The sequence below is a fragment of the Hemicordylus capensis genome, chromosome 1 (genome assembly GCF_027244095.1).
Source record: "Hemicordylus capensis ecotype Gifberg chromosome 1, rHemCap1.1.pri, whole genome shotgun sequence".
Classification (NCBI taxonomy): domain Eukaryota; kingdom Metazoa; phylum Chordata; class Lepidosauria; order Squamata; family Cordylidae; genus Hemicordylus; species Hemicordylus capensis.
The window spans coordinates 345,083,241-345,099,690 of NC_069657.1; the positions used below are offsets into that span (position 1 = coordinate 345,083,241).

Consider the following 16,450-nt stretch of genomic DNA (forward strand, 5'->3'; position numbering starts at 1 on the left):
AGCATTGCAATAGCCAAGCCGGGAGGTTACAAGGTGATGCACCACTGTTTTGAGGTCATCTTCTTCAAGGAATGGGTGCAGCTGTCGGATCAGCCGAAGCTGATAGAAAGCACTCCTGGCCATGGCCTCCACCTGAGATACCAGGGTGAGGCCTGGGTCCAGGAATATTCCCAAGCTGTGCACCTGCTCCTTCTCGGGGAGTGTAACCCCATCCAGCACAGGAAGATCTAACACACCCCTCAGATTCTGAGTAGGGATGAGCTCAGACCGGTCTGGAGGCCATTCTGAAGGCCTCTGGACCAGTCCGGACATGAAGGCGGTCCGGCAGTCCGGCACTGGTGTGGGGCCTCTTTAAGGGTGGGGGAGCATGTACTTACCCCCCTGCCGCGTTTCCCCCGCTGGCACGTTCGTTTCGAAAAGCTTTTGGGGCGGCAGGATACATCCCTGCCGCCCCTTCCCCCAGTCGTCGGCAAAAGACTTCAAAAAGCCTTTTGCGCATGCGCACGTCGCGCACGCACGCCACGTCTCTGTGTCACGTCGCAGAGACTGCGGTTCCGTGCACATCCCTAATTCTGAGACCCCACAATGAGCACCTCCATCTTGCTTGGATTCAGCTTCAATTTGTTATCCCTCATCCAGCCCATTAAGTGCCATTTCCTTAAGATGAAAAGGAAAAGTAGATTTGGGTGTCATCAGCATACTGATAACACCCAGCACCAAAACTCCTGATGACCTCACCCAGCGGTTTCATGTAGATGTTAAAAAGCTTTGGTGACAGAATGTAGCCCTGAGGGACTCCATATAACAGCTCCTGTTTTGAGGAGCAACTGTCACCAAGCTCTACCATCTGGAATCTACCTGAGAGATAGGAGTGGAACCACTGCAAGGCAGTGACCCCTATTCCCAACTCCCACAGGCAATCCAGAAGGATACCATGGTCGATGGTATCGAACGCCACCAAGAGATCGAGAAGAACCAGCAGACTCCCTCTGTCGATTCCCCGGTAAAGGTCATCCATCAGGCCGACCAAGGTTGTCTCAACCCCATTGCCAGCTCTAAAGCCAGTTTGAAATGGGTCTAGATAATCAGTTTCCTCCAAGACTGCCTGGAGCTGGTCGGCCACCACCCTCTCAATCACCTTGCCCAACCAAGGGAGATTGGAGGTTGGCCTGTAACTATCCATCGCTAAGGGGTCCAGGGAAGGCTTCTTTAAGAGTGGTCTAACCATTGCCTCCTTCAGACAGGGGGGCACCCTACCCTCCCTCAGCAATGCATTTATGATATTAACTAGGCCACCTCCAACAATCTCCCTGATAGATTGAAGCAGCCAAGTCGGGCAAGGATCCAGAGAACAGGTGGTAGGCTGCACCGCCGCAAGCAGCTCGTCCACATCAGGAGTCACAGATTGAAACTGATCCAATCTAAAATTGCAAGAGGGATCGCTGGACACCTCCCCCATAGACCTTGCAGAAATAGTGGAGTCCAAGTCAGCCTGAATACAGGAGATCTTATTTGCAAAGAACCTATTAAAGGCATCCCAGCAGAGCAACTCTGGGGACTGACTGGAAGTAGAAGGAGCAGAAACCAAACTCCTCACAACCCGGGATAGCTCCGCCAAGCGTGAACCTGCAGCCACAATGTGTGCAGACCAGAATCTCTTTTTCGCTGCACGCACCACCACCACCACATAAGTCCTCAAATAGGTCACATGCTGAATCCTGTCAGATTCGAACCGAGTTCTCCTCCACTTGTGCTCTAGTTGCCTACCCAACCGCTTCAGTCCCCACAGCTCCTCTGTATACCAAGGGACCGTTTTTGCAGCAGGTCGGAAGGGGCGCTTAGGAGCAATCATGCCTACTGCCCTGTTGAGTTCCCTGTGTCAGGTTCCCTGTTGCTTCCTGTTCCAGGTTCCTACCAGGGCATCGACAGAATCACTGGCCGCACCAACGTCAAAATCCTCCAAGGCCTTTTGAAATCCCACTGGGTCCAGCAGCCTTTTTGGACGGACCATCTTAATAGGTGCAGTACTGATGTGATGTGCAGTACTATTTAGATAACATGATGTGCAGTACTATTTAGATACCAGTTGCAGGGGAGAAACAACAGGAGAGAGGGCATGCCCTCAGCTCTTACCTGTGGGCTTCCTAGAGGCATCTGGTAGGCCACTGTGTGAAACAGGCTGCTGGACTAGACAGGCCTTGAACCTGCTCCAGCCGAGCTATTCTTATGTTCTTGAATACTTATGGGTATAAAAGACACTGCCACAGTCGAAGACCCTGAAGCAGTAGGGCCACTGAGAAAACTGATAACCATGCTATGAGTATTACCATATATATCCCCATTCTCTGTATTCAGCAGCGGGGATGCCAATGTCTTTTGCAAGGCAAAGGTAAAGTGTGCCGTCAAGTCGGTGTTGACTCCTTTTGTCCACAGAGCCCAGTGGTTGTCTTTAGTAGAATACAGGAGGGGTTTACCATTGCCATCTCCCACACAGAATAAGATGATGCCTTTCAGCATCTTCCTATATTGCTGCTCCCTGATATAGGTGCTTCCCATAGTCTGGGAAACATACCAGCAGGGATTCAAACCGGCAACCTCTGGCTTCCTAGTCAAGTCATTTCCCCGCTGTGCCATTATGTGGCTTAGTATGTCTTTGTCAATCATTTCCTCAAGTAGATTGCTGCCCCTTACTACTAGCCTACTCTTTTACTAAATGTTTCTTTTGCTAAATATTCTCATTATTAATAAGTACTATTGGTATGACATGATGTGAAATACTTATGGGGAATGTCTTGTGCCCATAAGTATTACACATCATGTCAACCAATAATTAATAATGAGAACATTTAGCAAAAGAAACATTTAGTAAAAGGGTAGGCTGGTAGCAAGGGGCAGCAATCTATTTGAAAAAATGATTGACAATGTTAATTTTTGTTTGTGCAAAAATTAAAATCAGAATTAGTGTTAAACTAAAATCCAGGCAAGTATAGACGCAGAATTCAGTTTCCTGCCAACTTCAGGACATGCCTGGACGGTCTTTGATGGAGAGGTGGGATTTTTTTAATCATCTATAACTATTTATATAAATATGTGAACAACCAAACAGAGATCATTTTTAAAAAAAAATAGTCAGACATTTTGGTTTCTGCCTTCAAATCTGATACACTGGACTAAAAAAACTTTCAGAGTTTAGCAAGTAGATTTAGCAAGTTATCTTTATCTGGCCCAGCATAGTGTCTTTTTCAGTGATTGCTGGTATCTACTCTGTGACATTTTTTAGACTATGAGCCTCTTTTGGAGAAGCATTATTTCCATTGATTTTGCTATATAAACCATTTTGAGAACTTTTTTTTGGTTGAAAAATTATATGTAACTTCTAAATAACAACAAATAATGACAAATAATGACATCCATTTTGTCACCTATTTTTCATATTACTGTTTCCAGATTGCCAGCACAAAGACAATTTTTAAAGGTTCAAACAGCACTCCATACATATATTATCTGGATTCTGGAAGGATTCAGTTAAACAAAAGAAGGTATTAATGTACTGTTGATGAACATAACAAAAATGATATACAGGTGGCCCTCATTATCCGCGGACTCCATATCTGCGGTTTTGTGTATCCACGATTAGGTCTTAGAGACCCATTTTCATTATCCATTGGTAGAAAGGTGGGTGAAATGACCAGGCAATACATTGTCCAGCATAGAGCCATTTTGTGGCTCTTTTTTAAAAAAAGGCAAATATTCAATCATTTTTGGGGTGGGGGGCATTGCTGGAGGGCGGGAGAATAAGCTACAGTCCTTTTCTTCTCTTATTTCTGTCCCCCCCCCCCTCTTGCTTTTCTGGTCAGGAATCTAACCCCCTAATTCCCACTGACTCAATGTTTCATTATTCACAGTTTCCACATTCACACCTATATGCAAGAACAGAACCCCTGCAGATAGCAAGGGCTAGCTGTATATGGGCAAGATGTTTCGGCTTAAGTGTCCTTCAGCTGCTCTGATGTTATTGGAAAAGTAAGACAGCCTTCTTTATTTGTTCCGAATGTTATTGGAAAGGTAAGAAGTGCTTGGCAGAATTGGACTGGCTGTCATCTCAGTAGCAGCCAATCCAGCACTGCTGAATACTTCATCACAAACATTCCATAACTGTCACTGTAGCTACCTTACCTTTCCAATAACATCTGGAGCAACTGAAGAAGGCAGAAGCCGAAAGTCCTTTTACATTATTTGTTATGTTAATCAACAATAAATTCATATATATATTATACTCATACATATCACTCACACACACACAACCCCCAGAGTATGAGTACAACCTTTTAGCCTTACAACTGCAAATATATGCATGAAATGTGTCTGCAATGCTTTGTAAAATCCTAAAGAAGCTGCTGAATAAGATTCTTGAGTGTCAGACGATGTGACTCCAGGGTCCTGAATAGCTCCTTAGCCCTGCTATTAAGGAGCAGAAGCAAAACAAAATTATGCAACAATAGAGAAATCATTCACATTTATATAATTTATACAGGTTGAAGGATGAGGATTACTTTGCCACAGAATTTTTTCCTCCCCATTGTCGTTCAACTATAAACAGTCCTGAAATGTCTTAAATTCTACATTAGTATTTGGAAGATATACTAGGCTTAGAAAGGACCAGAGCTGATACTTTATGTAAACCACTAGTTTAAATATATCTACTTCAAGAATGCAGTTTTAAAAAATGCACACACACACACACACACACACACACACTCCATCTACTTTAAACCAATATCTTCCAAACAAAGGATAATGTAATGGAAGTTTAACCTGCATTGGATTACATCGTGTCAGAACTACTAATGGCCCATACATGTAAATCCTCTAGATTGAAAATGAGGCATGGAAGAAAAAACTGCCTTAGACCAGTAAACCAGAAATGGCAGTTATGTGTCGAAGACAAGCTTGATTAGCTAGCAGGTGTCCTAATCACTAGAATAATTAATTATTGTTTCTTTTCTTCTTGCAGTTATACATATTTTTCTAGCTATAAATGGAATTTTGATTACGTTTATAATTTTGATTCAATGTCCCTTTACAGCACAGATTAACATGGCTGTATACTCTAAAACTGAACACTTTCTAAATACACTTTCTAAACTGAAGCGTGTGGATGAGAATAATATATTGAAGAAATGAGGATGCTGTAGTGTCGCCAAATGACTTCCAGTTGTCCATATGCCCAGAAGCATAAATCTAAGAAAAAGCTCTGCTGATTGTAGCACATAAGGAGAGCACTTGGGGCAACAGCACAGATGCCACAGTTACACTTTCAATTTAGGAGCCGGGGGGGGGGGGAAGGGAGAGGAAATGGCTGGTAAAATGATTTAAGATACCCAGATATAATGAGATGAGTTGGAGAAGCCAGCATTTGTTATGTTCGAGGTTAGGCGTATTAGAATAGGGGTTGACAAATCTTTAGCTGCTAGAATGGTTTAGGACTGCATTCAGCTTTCTGAGCCTATTAGGATCTTCTTGATTCCCAGTTTTGCAGATTTCTGGGGATTTCTACAAGACATATGGATAGAGTTAAGAGCATTAAAGATTTATAAATTTGTATCATCATGATAAAACACACACAAAGGGATGAAATGTGCACATAGTTCTGTATGTAATCCTCAACTACTCAGCCCTGAATTATACCAAAGACCTGTTCATAGCCTAATACTATTAAACAAATATGAAAAATATATAGCATTACACTTAAATCATACTAGCTTCAGATGTCATTAACATAGTCTCAAGGCTTTTAATATATAGTTTATCCACAGTCTTACTATATGCACTACATTGTGTGCACACACACACACCCTTTTTAAAAAGGTGTGATTTATTATGCTGCATTTCAGTCCAAATGGAAGTATCTGTAAACATTCTGGAAGGACAGTCACCTGTTTAAATTACCTCTAACATGAATCCTTAGCATAGCACAAACAATTAACAGATTTCTCATGCACACATGGGTCTCCATTCATTTCAATGAAGAAAATAAATCATTTCACTGAGATGGACGACAAAGGCATTCCATGCAGGGGAATTCTAAGCACATGAATTGTTACCAGGCCATAGAAATCACCTCTAGCGATGCCAGCCACTAAGTAGGGGTTCTCAAACCTGGGTCCCCAGATGTTGTTGGACTACAACTCCCATCACCCCCAGGGGATGACTGAAATTGTAGTCCAACAACATCTGGGGACCCAGGTTTGAGAACTCTTGACCTAAGCTATTCAGCATTGTTTTCCCAAAAGGATGATCTTCCATACGTAAGATCCAGGAGTTCCTAAGTAGCTAACTGGTTAAATAGAAATGGAATACATACTGGAAATAAGACTTGTGAGACATTTATTTATAGAAACAACTCCCACTAGGCAACTTAAAAACACATTTGGTTTCAAGTAAATGCTGTATGAATAAAAACAAACCCACAAAGAATGTAATACTGCTGGGAAATATACTAGAAGGCATGTCACAACATACATAAAAGTATGTATTAATACTTTATATATCCTGTGGGAAAACAGACACTAGCCTTCAAAGGCATTTAACTGCACTGAAAATAAGTTGAGAATTGTGCACATCATAACCTAATTTCTAATAGACCTTTTCTTCCTGGTATTTAGACAAAAGTCTTTGCAATTGTTTTGATGATCCATTTACTCAGCTTATTGAGAAACATACACCTATGGAGCCATTGCGCAGTTAATAAAGGCTGTATAATTTTAGGATTAGTGATAAATTAACTAAAGTAGTTTGATAAATATGAACCACAACCTGGTTGACAACTCTGCAGTTATACCTATTTTAGAAGAAAATGTTCAATGTTCAAAGTTACGATACAGAGGAAAAATTCCAAATTGCAAGGATATGTACAAATCAAGTTTTAGAGGACTTCGTTATGATTGTTATGACTGAGCAGACTACAAAATTATGAGTTACTTTACTACTACATCACCAGTTGTGATGAACTCTGTTTTTCAGATGAAAGAGTGATGAGCATTTCACTTCAATGCATTTTTTCTTTTTCTTTCAGTAATTACTATGAGATGTATTGAGTTTTATTATGAAGAAAAATCAAATACACCTCAAACTATTAGAAGCTACTCAGTAGTGGGTATGGCAGCTTACTTCCTTACTGCCATGGCTCAGTGCCAGCCAGCAAAGCTTTTTGGAATGTTGAATTTGGCCCATGGGATGCAAGTGAACCTCAGAAGTTAGCTGTGACCAGTTTTCAAGGAGCACTGTGGATTTTCAAGAAACATTGTGGATAATGTTGCTTGAATCCACTATGAGTTAGATACCATAATGGTATAAGAATCAGTCCCAGTTATTTGCAAGGCTCCCTCTGATCAGCTTGATTTGGATAATATCCAGTTTGTGCAATCTGATGATGTAGGCAGGATATTAAAGAGGTGAAACCCGTTTTGCCTATCGTGGCTCATTAAAGTCAGGTAGAGCAGGCCTGGGGGATTAAGTTGTTTAAGTGACTATTAGCTCACTATCAAAAGGTGTTGTTCCAACAACTCTTAAACAGGATGTGGTAAAATCCCTTATAAATGAGTTATCATTTGACCCAGCTGATCTTTACCACCACTACTTAGCAACTAGTTTCAAATCTACTTTATATGGTCAAAATGCTTAAGAATATGGTGGTGGCCCAGGTCTACACTTTCTTGGCTGAAACAAATTTATTTAGATCCTTCTCAATCCAATTTTGGCCTGGTTTTGGAATTGAAGCTGCTGTGGCCACCCTGGTGGATGATAGGTGTCTCCTTAGCCATCAGGTGCACCATTTGTGGTGGTTTCAGTCCTTCTTGGTGGGAAGGTAATAGAAGCTAGAGTTCGGAGACTGCTGTTTCATCCCAAGACATTTGGCATATTGGTTGCCACAACTACCAACCATGTCTCTAATTTATATGAAGCTGCTGGGTGAGGTAATCTAGTTTAAGCTAGAATGCTATCTGTATGCAGAGGGAGTGGATGCCCTGAAGCAGCGTGTGGCATCAGTTTTGGAATGGACAAGGGTGAACAAACTGATGATTAATCCAGACAAGTTGGGGGTCCTGTTGGTCAGAAGTTCCCAACTAGGGATATTTGCACAGCTTGCTTTGAATGGAGATTCACTCTCTATATCAGGCTTCCCCAACCTGTGGCCCTCCAGATGTTGCTGAACTACAATTCCCATCATCCCAGCTGAACTATAAGTTGTGGCTGGGGGTGATGGGAATTGTAGTTCGGCAACCTCTGGAGGGCCACAGGTTGGGGAAGCCTGCTCTATACATAAACTAAGTTTACAGATACTTCTGGATCCAGCCTTGCTCTTGAATGTCCATAGGGCATTGGTAGCTAGAAAGCACCTTCTACCAGCCTTAGCATGCCCATCAGCTGTGACCTCTCACAGAGAAGCCAACCTAACCTTAGTTATTCATGTTCTACTCTCTGCCAGAGTAGACAAATAAGAAGTACACACGCACATCTTATCTATGCAGGACTTCTTGTATTTGAATAATTCAAAAGCTTGTCCAAAATGCAGATGCCAGGACTTTAATCAAAGACAGCTGGAGAGAACATATTTTATACCATTGGTTACTAATTTATATTTGGGCACCCTACATAGTTTTGACCTTGAAGACCTAAACAGTGAAGAACCAGATTACCTTAAGAATTCTCTCCTCCAGTAAGAACCTTGCCCAATTACTACAGTCAGCATTTGAGGCCTTACTTTGAATGCACTCTAACATCAGATATATGGTAGGTGAGTTGATAGACAGCACCTTTTCTGGACGTTGTGCTAATAATTTGGAATAGCATACTGAAAGAGGTCCAGTTCACCCCACTGATCCTCACATTTCAGCCAGCACAAAGATGGTTTTACTTCACTAGGATTGGGGGGTGGAGGGGGGACTGTTGCACTGGAGCAATTCTTGCCATTGCAGTTTTGTCTGTCTGTGATCTAGTCTGTGAGTGTTAGATTAGTTTTAATTAGTTGTATAGTGGTTCATTGTATTATTGGGCGTTTTACTGATTATTGCTAGCTACTGAAGTTATTTTATAGAAAGGGGTAATATAAGTATCAAAATACATAACACTATGATAATCTTTAAATAACACCTGCTTGAGGACAAAAATAACCACTCAACTATATGTCAAAGTCATTATCCTCTCTTCTGACAACAGTACAATTGGCATCACCGACACATTGGTTAAAGGAAGGTTGAGAGAGAGAGAGAGAGAGAGAGAGAGAGAGAAAGAGAGAGAGAGCCCAGCAAGAGCAGGAGAGAGTCCTGGTGGCTGAGCAAAATACACCAGCAGTCAAATGTTTAGTTTGCATTTAGACAAAGGGAAAAAGCATTTAGACAAAGGGAAAAGGAGAAGAAAGTTGTATGTATTGCTACGTTTTTCACATGGTTCGTGCCGCTGAGATATTTGTAAGTGAAGAGATATGGGGAACTGAATCTAGGCTCCCTCCGATTCCCCTAACTTGTGATCAACAATGTCACAGATGGTGGTAGAAATGATCTGTTTGGCAGAGAGATATTCCTGTTTAGCAGCGTAGACTGATCTTTGATTTTGAGGCTTCAAGAGTAAGCTCAGTGAACTGGGACTGTCACCTCACAGAGTCCTGCTGGCACAACGTAGATACTAATACAAATGACACTACGACAAACAGCAGCAGTCATCAGTCAGCAAATTGAGCTGCCGCCTCCTTATGAATCTTGGGATACATGAACTCATTCATCTGCACTGGCTATTAGCATGCTCCTGGGACCAACTCAAGGTGTTGATTTTAACCTTGGAAAGCATTCCACAGCCCAGCACCCACATGTTTTAGAGACAGCATCTTCCTATATCAACCCTCACACCAACAGTGTTCCTCATATCAAGCTCGGCTCCATCTTCCAGGGCAGGAAATGAGTGCCTTGGCTGCTAGAAGTAGAGCTTTTACAGTGAAGCTGAAACTCTTTGTCACACCTATTCCTGGTGGCCTTTAGTTTGGCAGTCTAGGTGTTATGAGATATGTTGGGCAAATTATGCAATACGTGCATAATTTACCAATAAAGTGGTGTGTGTGTTGGTAATGAATTTAATTGCTTTCAGTATTTTATTTTGTTAAAAATGCCATTGGGGGGCAAATGGCAGTGACCCACTGGAATGCAGCCAGGCACTAGGGGTGTGCATGGAACCAGTTTGGGCAGTTGGGTTCGGATTCAAACCAAATTCAAACCAACCCGCTGGTCCACAAACTGGTTTGGTTGAACCAGCTGGCAGCCTAGCCCGTTCAATCAAACCTGGCCAAGCCAGTTCGAGTGATGATGCTTGCAAAGGGGAATCCAGTGAGGATTCCCCTTTATAAGCAAAGGGGAATGCTGGCTTTCTAAGGATGGCCAGAGGGGATGGCGGCATCATTTTCTAAGGATGGCTGGGGTGGCAAGAGGGCACCTTACTGCTAAACCCTGGCACTCTAAAGCTCCACTAAACCCTGGCGCTCCCCTAAGTAGCATGGCCTGTGCGGTAGCGCAGTTCCAGTCTCGCTGGAACTGCGCTACCGCCATGTGGGCTGCACTGCTGGGGGGAGCGCTGGGATTTAGAGGAGTCACCACCAGTGCCAATCAGGTGCCCTTTCACTGCCACCCCCCGGCTGCCCTTAGAAAATATTTAAAGGCAGGATTTTGCTTGTAAAGGGGAATCTTCACTAGATTCCCCTTCACACCACTGGATTACTCTCAGGCCATCAAACCTATTAGTAATGGACTGGGCTCAGTTCAATTCAAACTCGGACTGGCCACTGTTTTTAGGCCTGTTCGGTTTGGGTTTGCACCAGTTCTGTACACCCCTACCAGGCACAAGCCTCTCAGGGAGTTCTGAAGTTTTAAAGGGCTGTCTGCTGCTGCTGCCATCAAGGTAGCTTTCCAAAGACCTTGGAGGGGACCCACCAGACATCATTTTGCTGTGTTTCTTCTCAGATCTGTAGTGGGCTTTGTTTCTTTTCCTTCTCCCAAATTAAGTCCAGAATCTTAAAGTTGTTATCGTGTACCATAGTGCCTACCACAGCAAGTTTAAATTTCAATTCACATACAATGTCTTCTCAAGGAATTTCTTCCATCTGCTTAGTTTCTTTTTCCTAGTTTTATGCACACAGAACCATAATTGCATGTTAAAACTAGGTCCTGTTTATTGTTCTTTAGGCTTGAAAGCAAAAATTCAGATTCTTCACAAAAATTTATTTCTTCTCACATTGTCTTTCAAAAATGATGCATGTCTTAAAAATAAAGTTATGATTCATAGTTGTGGGCCTCCAAAAGCAATTTTAAAAAATCTGAATTTTTCTCCCCTGAAGGTGATTTCATTAAGTCAAAATGCAATCTGCTATATAAAAAGAGCTCTAAATTTTCAGTCCCACTTAAATATCTAATAAAACACTTGAGGGGAAAGTCAAAGAACATAACATTACTTCTGCATTTCTATATAACCATCCGTTAAATGTAATACAATTAGAGAGTTATCTGGGAACCTTAAGTGGCTCAACTCTGGCTAACGGACAGGCTTTTAAATTGTATTAGAGAAGGGAACAAGACTATTGCAGAGTTTAGGATGGTTGCCAAAATAGCCTGCAAAGTGATTTCTGGCCCTTGCTCTTTATTGCTTATGATTATGTGATGTGTTTATCAGAATAATTTGATTTCATATTTCCCATTCTAGGCAATGCTCCAAGCCTCAAAGGTATCAACTAATTTAAAATTTGCTGTAGCTGTTTATAGGAGGAGACCTTGAATTGCCAAGAGCAGCATGTGAGAAACTAATGGGCTACGAGCTCCCATGCCAGTACCCCTAAAATTAAATACTTGCCAGATACTCCCTCCAAAATCAGTTGCAATGCTCAGCAGCAGACAGGCATACATGAAAGCCAAAGCTGCTTTCATGTTTTCACAGACAATCATTAATGATATAAATTCACTGCAAATTAATCTATTAAAATGTTTGATGGATCTGTATCAAAAAGAGAGAATTTGCTTTGGACTCAACCTTGACTTTGATTTGAATTGTTGCTATTTTATGCTGACCCAAGTGCCCCACCAGAAAGCTGTGCAGAGGGAAATATCTCATTTATGTTGTTTTTACCCCATCCTTCCCAAGAAGCACAGGATGACATATGTGCTTTCCGTTCCTACTACTGCATACCGATAATAGTCCTGCAAGGTAGGCTGAGAGACAGAGTAAATTAGGCTACCCAGTGAGCTTCAGGGCAGAATAAATCTCAGTTTTCTCAGACCTAGCCAGTCATTAATCAGAATGCTAAATATGTTTCATCCATATAACCCTGAATTCAGAACAGAAACTAGAGGTGTATGTCCCTTACGTCCAGTGCCGTAACTATAGGGGGGGTTGGGGGGGCACGTGCCCCGGGCGCCCCCCCGGCGGGTCATGTGGGGGGCGCCAAAAAGTGGCTTTCCCCCCGCCGCCCCCCCTGGATCGCCCGCCAAGTGTGGCGGCGGGCATGCAGTGGCAATTCGGTGGTGAGTCGCCCGCCGAGTGCGGCGGTGGCTGGTGTGGTGGCTGGCGGCATCCCATGGCCTGTGTAGCGGCAGCGCGGAGTGCAGGCAGCGATGCCGAGCCGAGCGGCCCAGCGGTGGCGTCCCGACTGCGCAGGCGCGCTTACGTCCCTTGTATGTCCCTTCCAGAACAGAAACTAGAGGTGTCATATATATTGTATGCCCCTGAAAAGTTCACAGGTCTTCCGCAAAGTCCAGTCTTTTAAGGTAATACACAAAACTCAAATTCACTGGCTCACGTACAGTGCATGGCAATGTGGGCGCTTAGAGCACCACCCACACTGCTGTAGTAGTAGTAATTTTTAGTTTGTCCACTGACCAGCAAATACAGAAGAGCAAAAGCAAAAATAAAAAAAATAAAATAAAAAGATGAAAATACATAAAATTCCTAAAGGTTCCTAGAAACATTTAAACATATTGGGGAAACACCAACATCGTTTATGGGGAAGCAGGAAAAAATGAAAAAACCAACTCAGTATATAAGAGCTGTCCTCAATAGATAATAATACTTAGTTGTTCAAAAACATAACATGGTCTTACAAATTCTAATGGCAATTAGGCAAAACCTGGCAACTGCATAAGAAATCTTATCATCATGATCTGATAAAAGAAAACATATGTAGAAATCATCAGAACAGCCTGGAAAATGTAATAAATGTGGAGTAATATGCATATTATGAATGTCCGTATAAAAATTACAATGTAATAGAACATGCTCCTGAATTGCAGGAGCAAAAGCACTCTGCAAATGGGATTTTCTTAAATCTGCCCCCAAGCACTGCAGTGTGCAGAACATTAAATCGTGTTTAGGTAATGCCCTGCGATACTGTAATCTGGTTAAGGTATCTGGGTGTTCAGAATTTGATTTCCAGCACTACTCCCCTCGGAATGAAACTTTGGTCTGTCTGCCATCCTGCATCTAAGATTCTTTGGGTAACCACCAACTTGGCCCGATCATAGCACATTATTTTTAGCCTACTTTCCAGTAGGCTTATGAGACCACCCAGCATTCTGCGTGTGTCGCCTGCTATCAACTTCGCAACACCTGGACCAATATGAACTAAATTGGGTACAGTTGTAAGGACACATAGGGACACCTCAACAGCATAGTTTGTGATGATGTCATCCACCCCGATCCAAGATGGTGGACACATAAACTTTTGAGGCACATATGAGCTAGCTTGTGAACCGTCTAACCGATTTGTGGACTATCTAACTCATTTGAACCAAATTGGGTACAGTTGATGTAAGTGACACACAGGGACACCTCAATGGCATAATTTGTCATAATGTCATCCACACCGATTCAAGATGGTGGACACGTGAATGTCTGAGTTGCAAGCAGGCTAACGTGTGAACCACTTGGGGACACGTAGGGATGCCCAAATGGTGTCATGTGTGATGCTGTCATCCACTCCATTTCATCTTAGATTCTACCTTGGGAAGACTGGTCTCCAGGCAAAAAACAGCACTGGGACACCATGAGCTGTTTGAAATAACTTCCTGAGGAATTTGGATTGTACCACTTCTAATGCTGCAAAATTGGGATATGGGCCAAGCTGGGCACTGTATAACATTTGGGCCAGGACTCACTTCTGTATCTGTGTAGACACCACCAAGCTGCTTGTGCTACACCTATTGCGCAAAATGAGCATCATGTTGTGCAGCATCATTTGTGGAACCTTTTGATGGAGCATAACTGCTCTGTTGCACAATGAGATTCCCATTATTTTCAACAGGCGTGACATCACTGGCAGTGTTTACACAGCAGAGTTGGCAGTGCTCCAATGGTCCACACTGTCTTGCTCAATATATAAGACAGTATTTTCAAGCCATCATGTTAACATTTTAGATATGGCTGATCACATATGTGGCCGAAATGTATACACTGGCCAAATAAAAACTGGTATAGTGCAGGGGACTGTTAATTGTTTCAAATGTAATGTTAGCAATAATGTAGCAGCTGCATAATAATACAGACCTGCCTTCCAGGATCGTTGTAAGGATTACTGACATAGACCAGGTTCAGATGTAGCACAGGACTGCAGGTCCACTGGACCTATGGTTCCGTGCCCCCCACTCGCGTTCAGACACTGGGTAGAAGAGCCCTTCTGCAGTCAGTGAGACTGCAGAGAGGTGGGAGAGTTGGCTGTACGGGCTTCCTTCTTGACAGAAGGAAAGCCCACATAGCCAATCCGGCTGGAGTGAGGGAGTAGCTTCCTCCAACTCCAGTCCGATTGTGTCCAAACTGCAATGCCAGCATTTGAACGCAGCACTGGCACCGCTAAACTGGAGTTAAGGGTGGCGAAACTCCACTCTGACTGAAAGAGTTTCGCAAGGGAAACTGCATGTCTCTTTTTGCCCTTAAGTCTGGTTTGTGGAGTCCGGACGTGTGACTTTGGAAACTGGAGGTGAAGGGGCCTCCGGTTTCCCAGTATGTCTGAACTTGGCCATACTAGCTCTCCTTCCTTCCCTCCATCTCTTTCTCTCATACACACTTGATGCTCTAATGAATTTATAGCATTTATAACATTAGAAATTGTAACTTGGCTGCACAAGCAGTCCCGCCCGCCCACCCACCCCCTCCCACTACTTATTCTAGAAATCTTTCCTATTTTAGCTGGCAAACGTGTTAATGTTAATGCTTTGAATTTTTCCTGAAGACCAATCCCAATAATGTTCACAAATACACAGAAAAGGATATAGACCAAACATGAGGAGTACTATTTGATTATTTACAGTGCCCTTCCTTGTTTACTCTAATTGAACCTACCATCTAATCTTCTATAATGACACTATAAATTTAACTCAGTAATGAGTACTGTAAACACAGAGCAGGAAACCAATATTCTTCTTATTTGAAGATGCAACTTTTTTAATTAAGTTGTTTTATGGGGAAAATATAATTTAACTTGGCAGCTATCCATTCTCACCTCTTAATACACACACACAAATCTACCTTTCTTCAATTCAACCTGTCTTACAGTTATCCAGATGGTGTTTAGTTTTCATAATCAATCCTAACAGATAAACTTGGTTACTACTCTGATCATTACACTTGCTTAGGATGGGAAAGACCAATTAAAATAGCAGCAAACCACCACAAATGATTATGTTACACAACTACTTCAGGGATGCTTTGCTAGTGTTATAAGATAATATATTAGCTCAAATAATTGCTATATTTTACTCTCGAAAACTTGTTATCCACATTTCTCTAATTGTCCAGCTGATCATAAAAACAGGACCCTACCAAAACCAAAGAATGGAAATGAGAGTCTTTTAATTTGTAAAACAAAAAACCCTACTTACTTGTGTGCCTTAGTGCTCTTATGGCTAATAAGCAATTCCACTCTAAAAACCATACTACAACAAACCCAGAAGGTTGTACCCTGTCACACGTAAAGTTATCAAGTGGAACCTAGACATTTTACTGGCAGTTTAACTTAGTTCCAAGTACAAATTCCCAGCAATAGAAATGCCACATTTAATTTGCTTTGAAGCAAGCTATGAAAGTCCTCTTGTTCAGAGGGATGGGGGAAAAGAAGTAAAAATAAAAAACTTACCTTTGGTAGCTATTCGAACACACTGAGTTTTGGTTTCCTGTTAAGAATTAAAATTTAAGAAAATACAGTTAGTTCATGCCTTAATGTTTCAATCTGATTACTACTAGCTTCAATACTTTGAATCAGCTTTGCAAGTGCTTGAAAACTTATAGAAAAGTAAATTTAATTTCCCCTGGAAATATATATGAACTATACACATATATGTACTATACCGCATTTTAAGGCCAAACTACAAACAAAGAGAAACATGTGACTGCTGCTAAAAGCAACAGTTGTGCATCTTTTCCTCCC

At 42.2% G+C, this 16,450-nt stretch overlaps 1 protein-coding gene across 19 annotated transcripts in view; it reads right to left on the reverse strand.

The window, feature by feature from the left end:
• The window catches only part of PTPRK (protein tyrosine phosphatase receptor type K), a 630,811-nt gene that overhangs the window by 98,576 nt on the left and 515,785 nt on the right, over nucleotides 1–16,450 (reverse strand). For all 19 annotated transcript variants that reach the window (XM_053285989.1, XM_053285978.1, XM_053286049.1 and 16 more), the window contains exon 13: nucleotides 16,160–16,196. In XM_053285989.1, coding sequence (XP_053141964.1) covers nucleotides 16,160–16,196 — 37 coding nt within the window. The remainder of the gene's footprint in view (nucleotides 1–16,159; nucleotides 16,197–16,450) is intronic.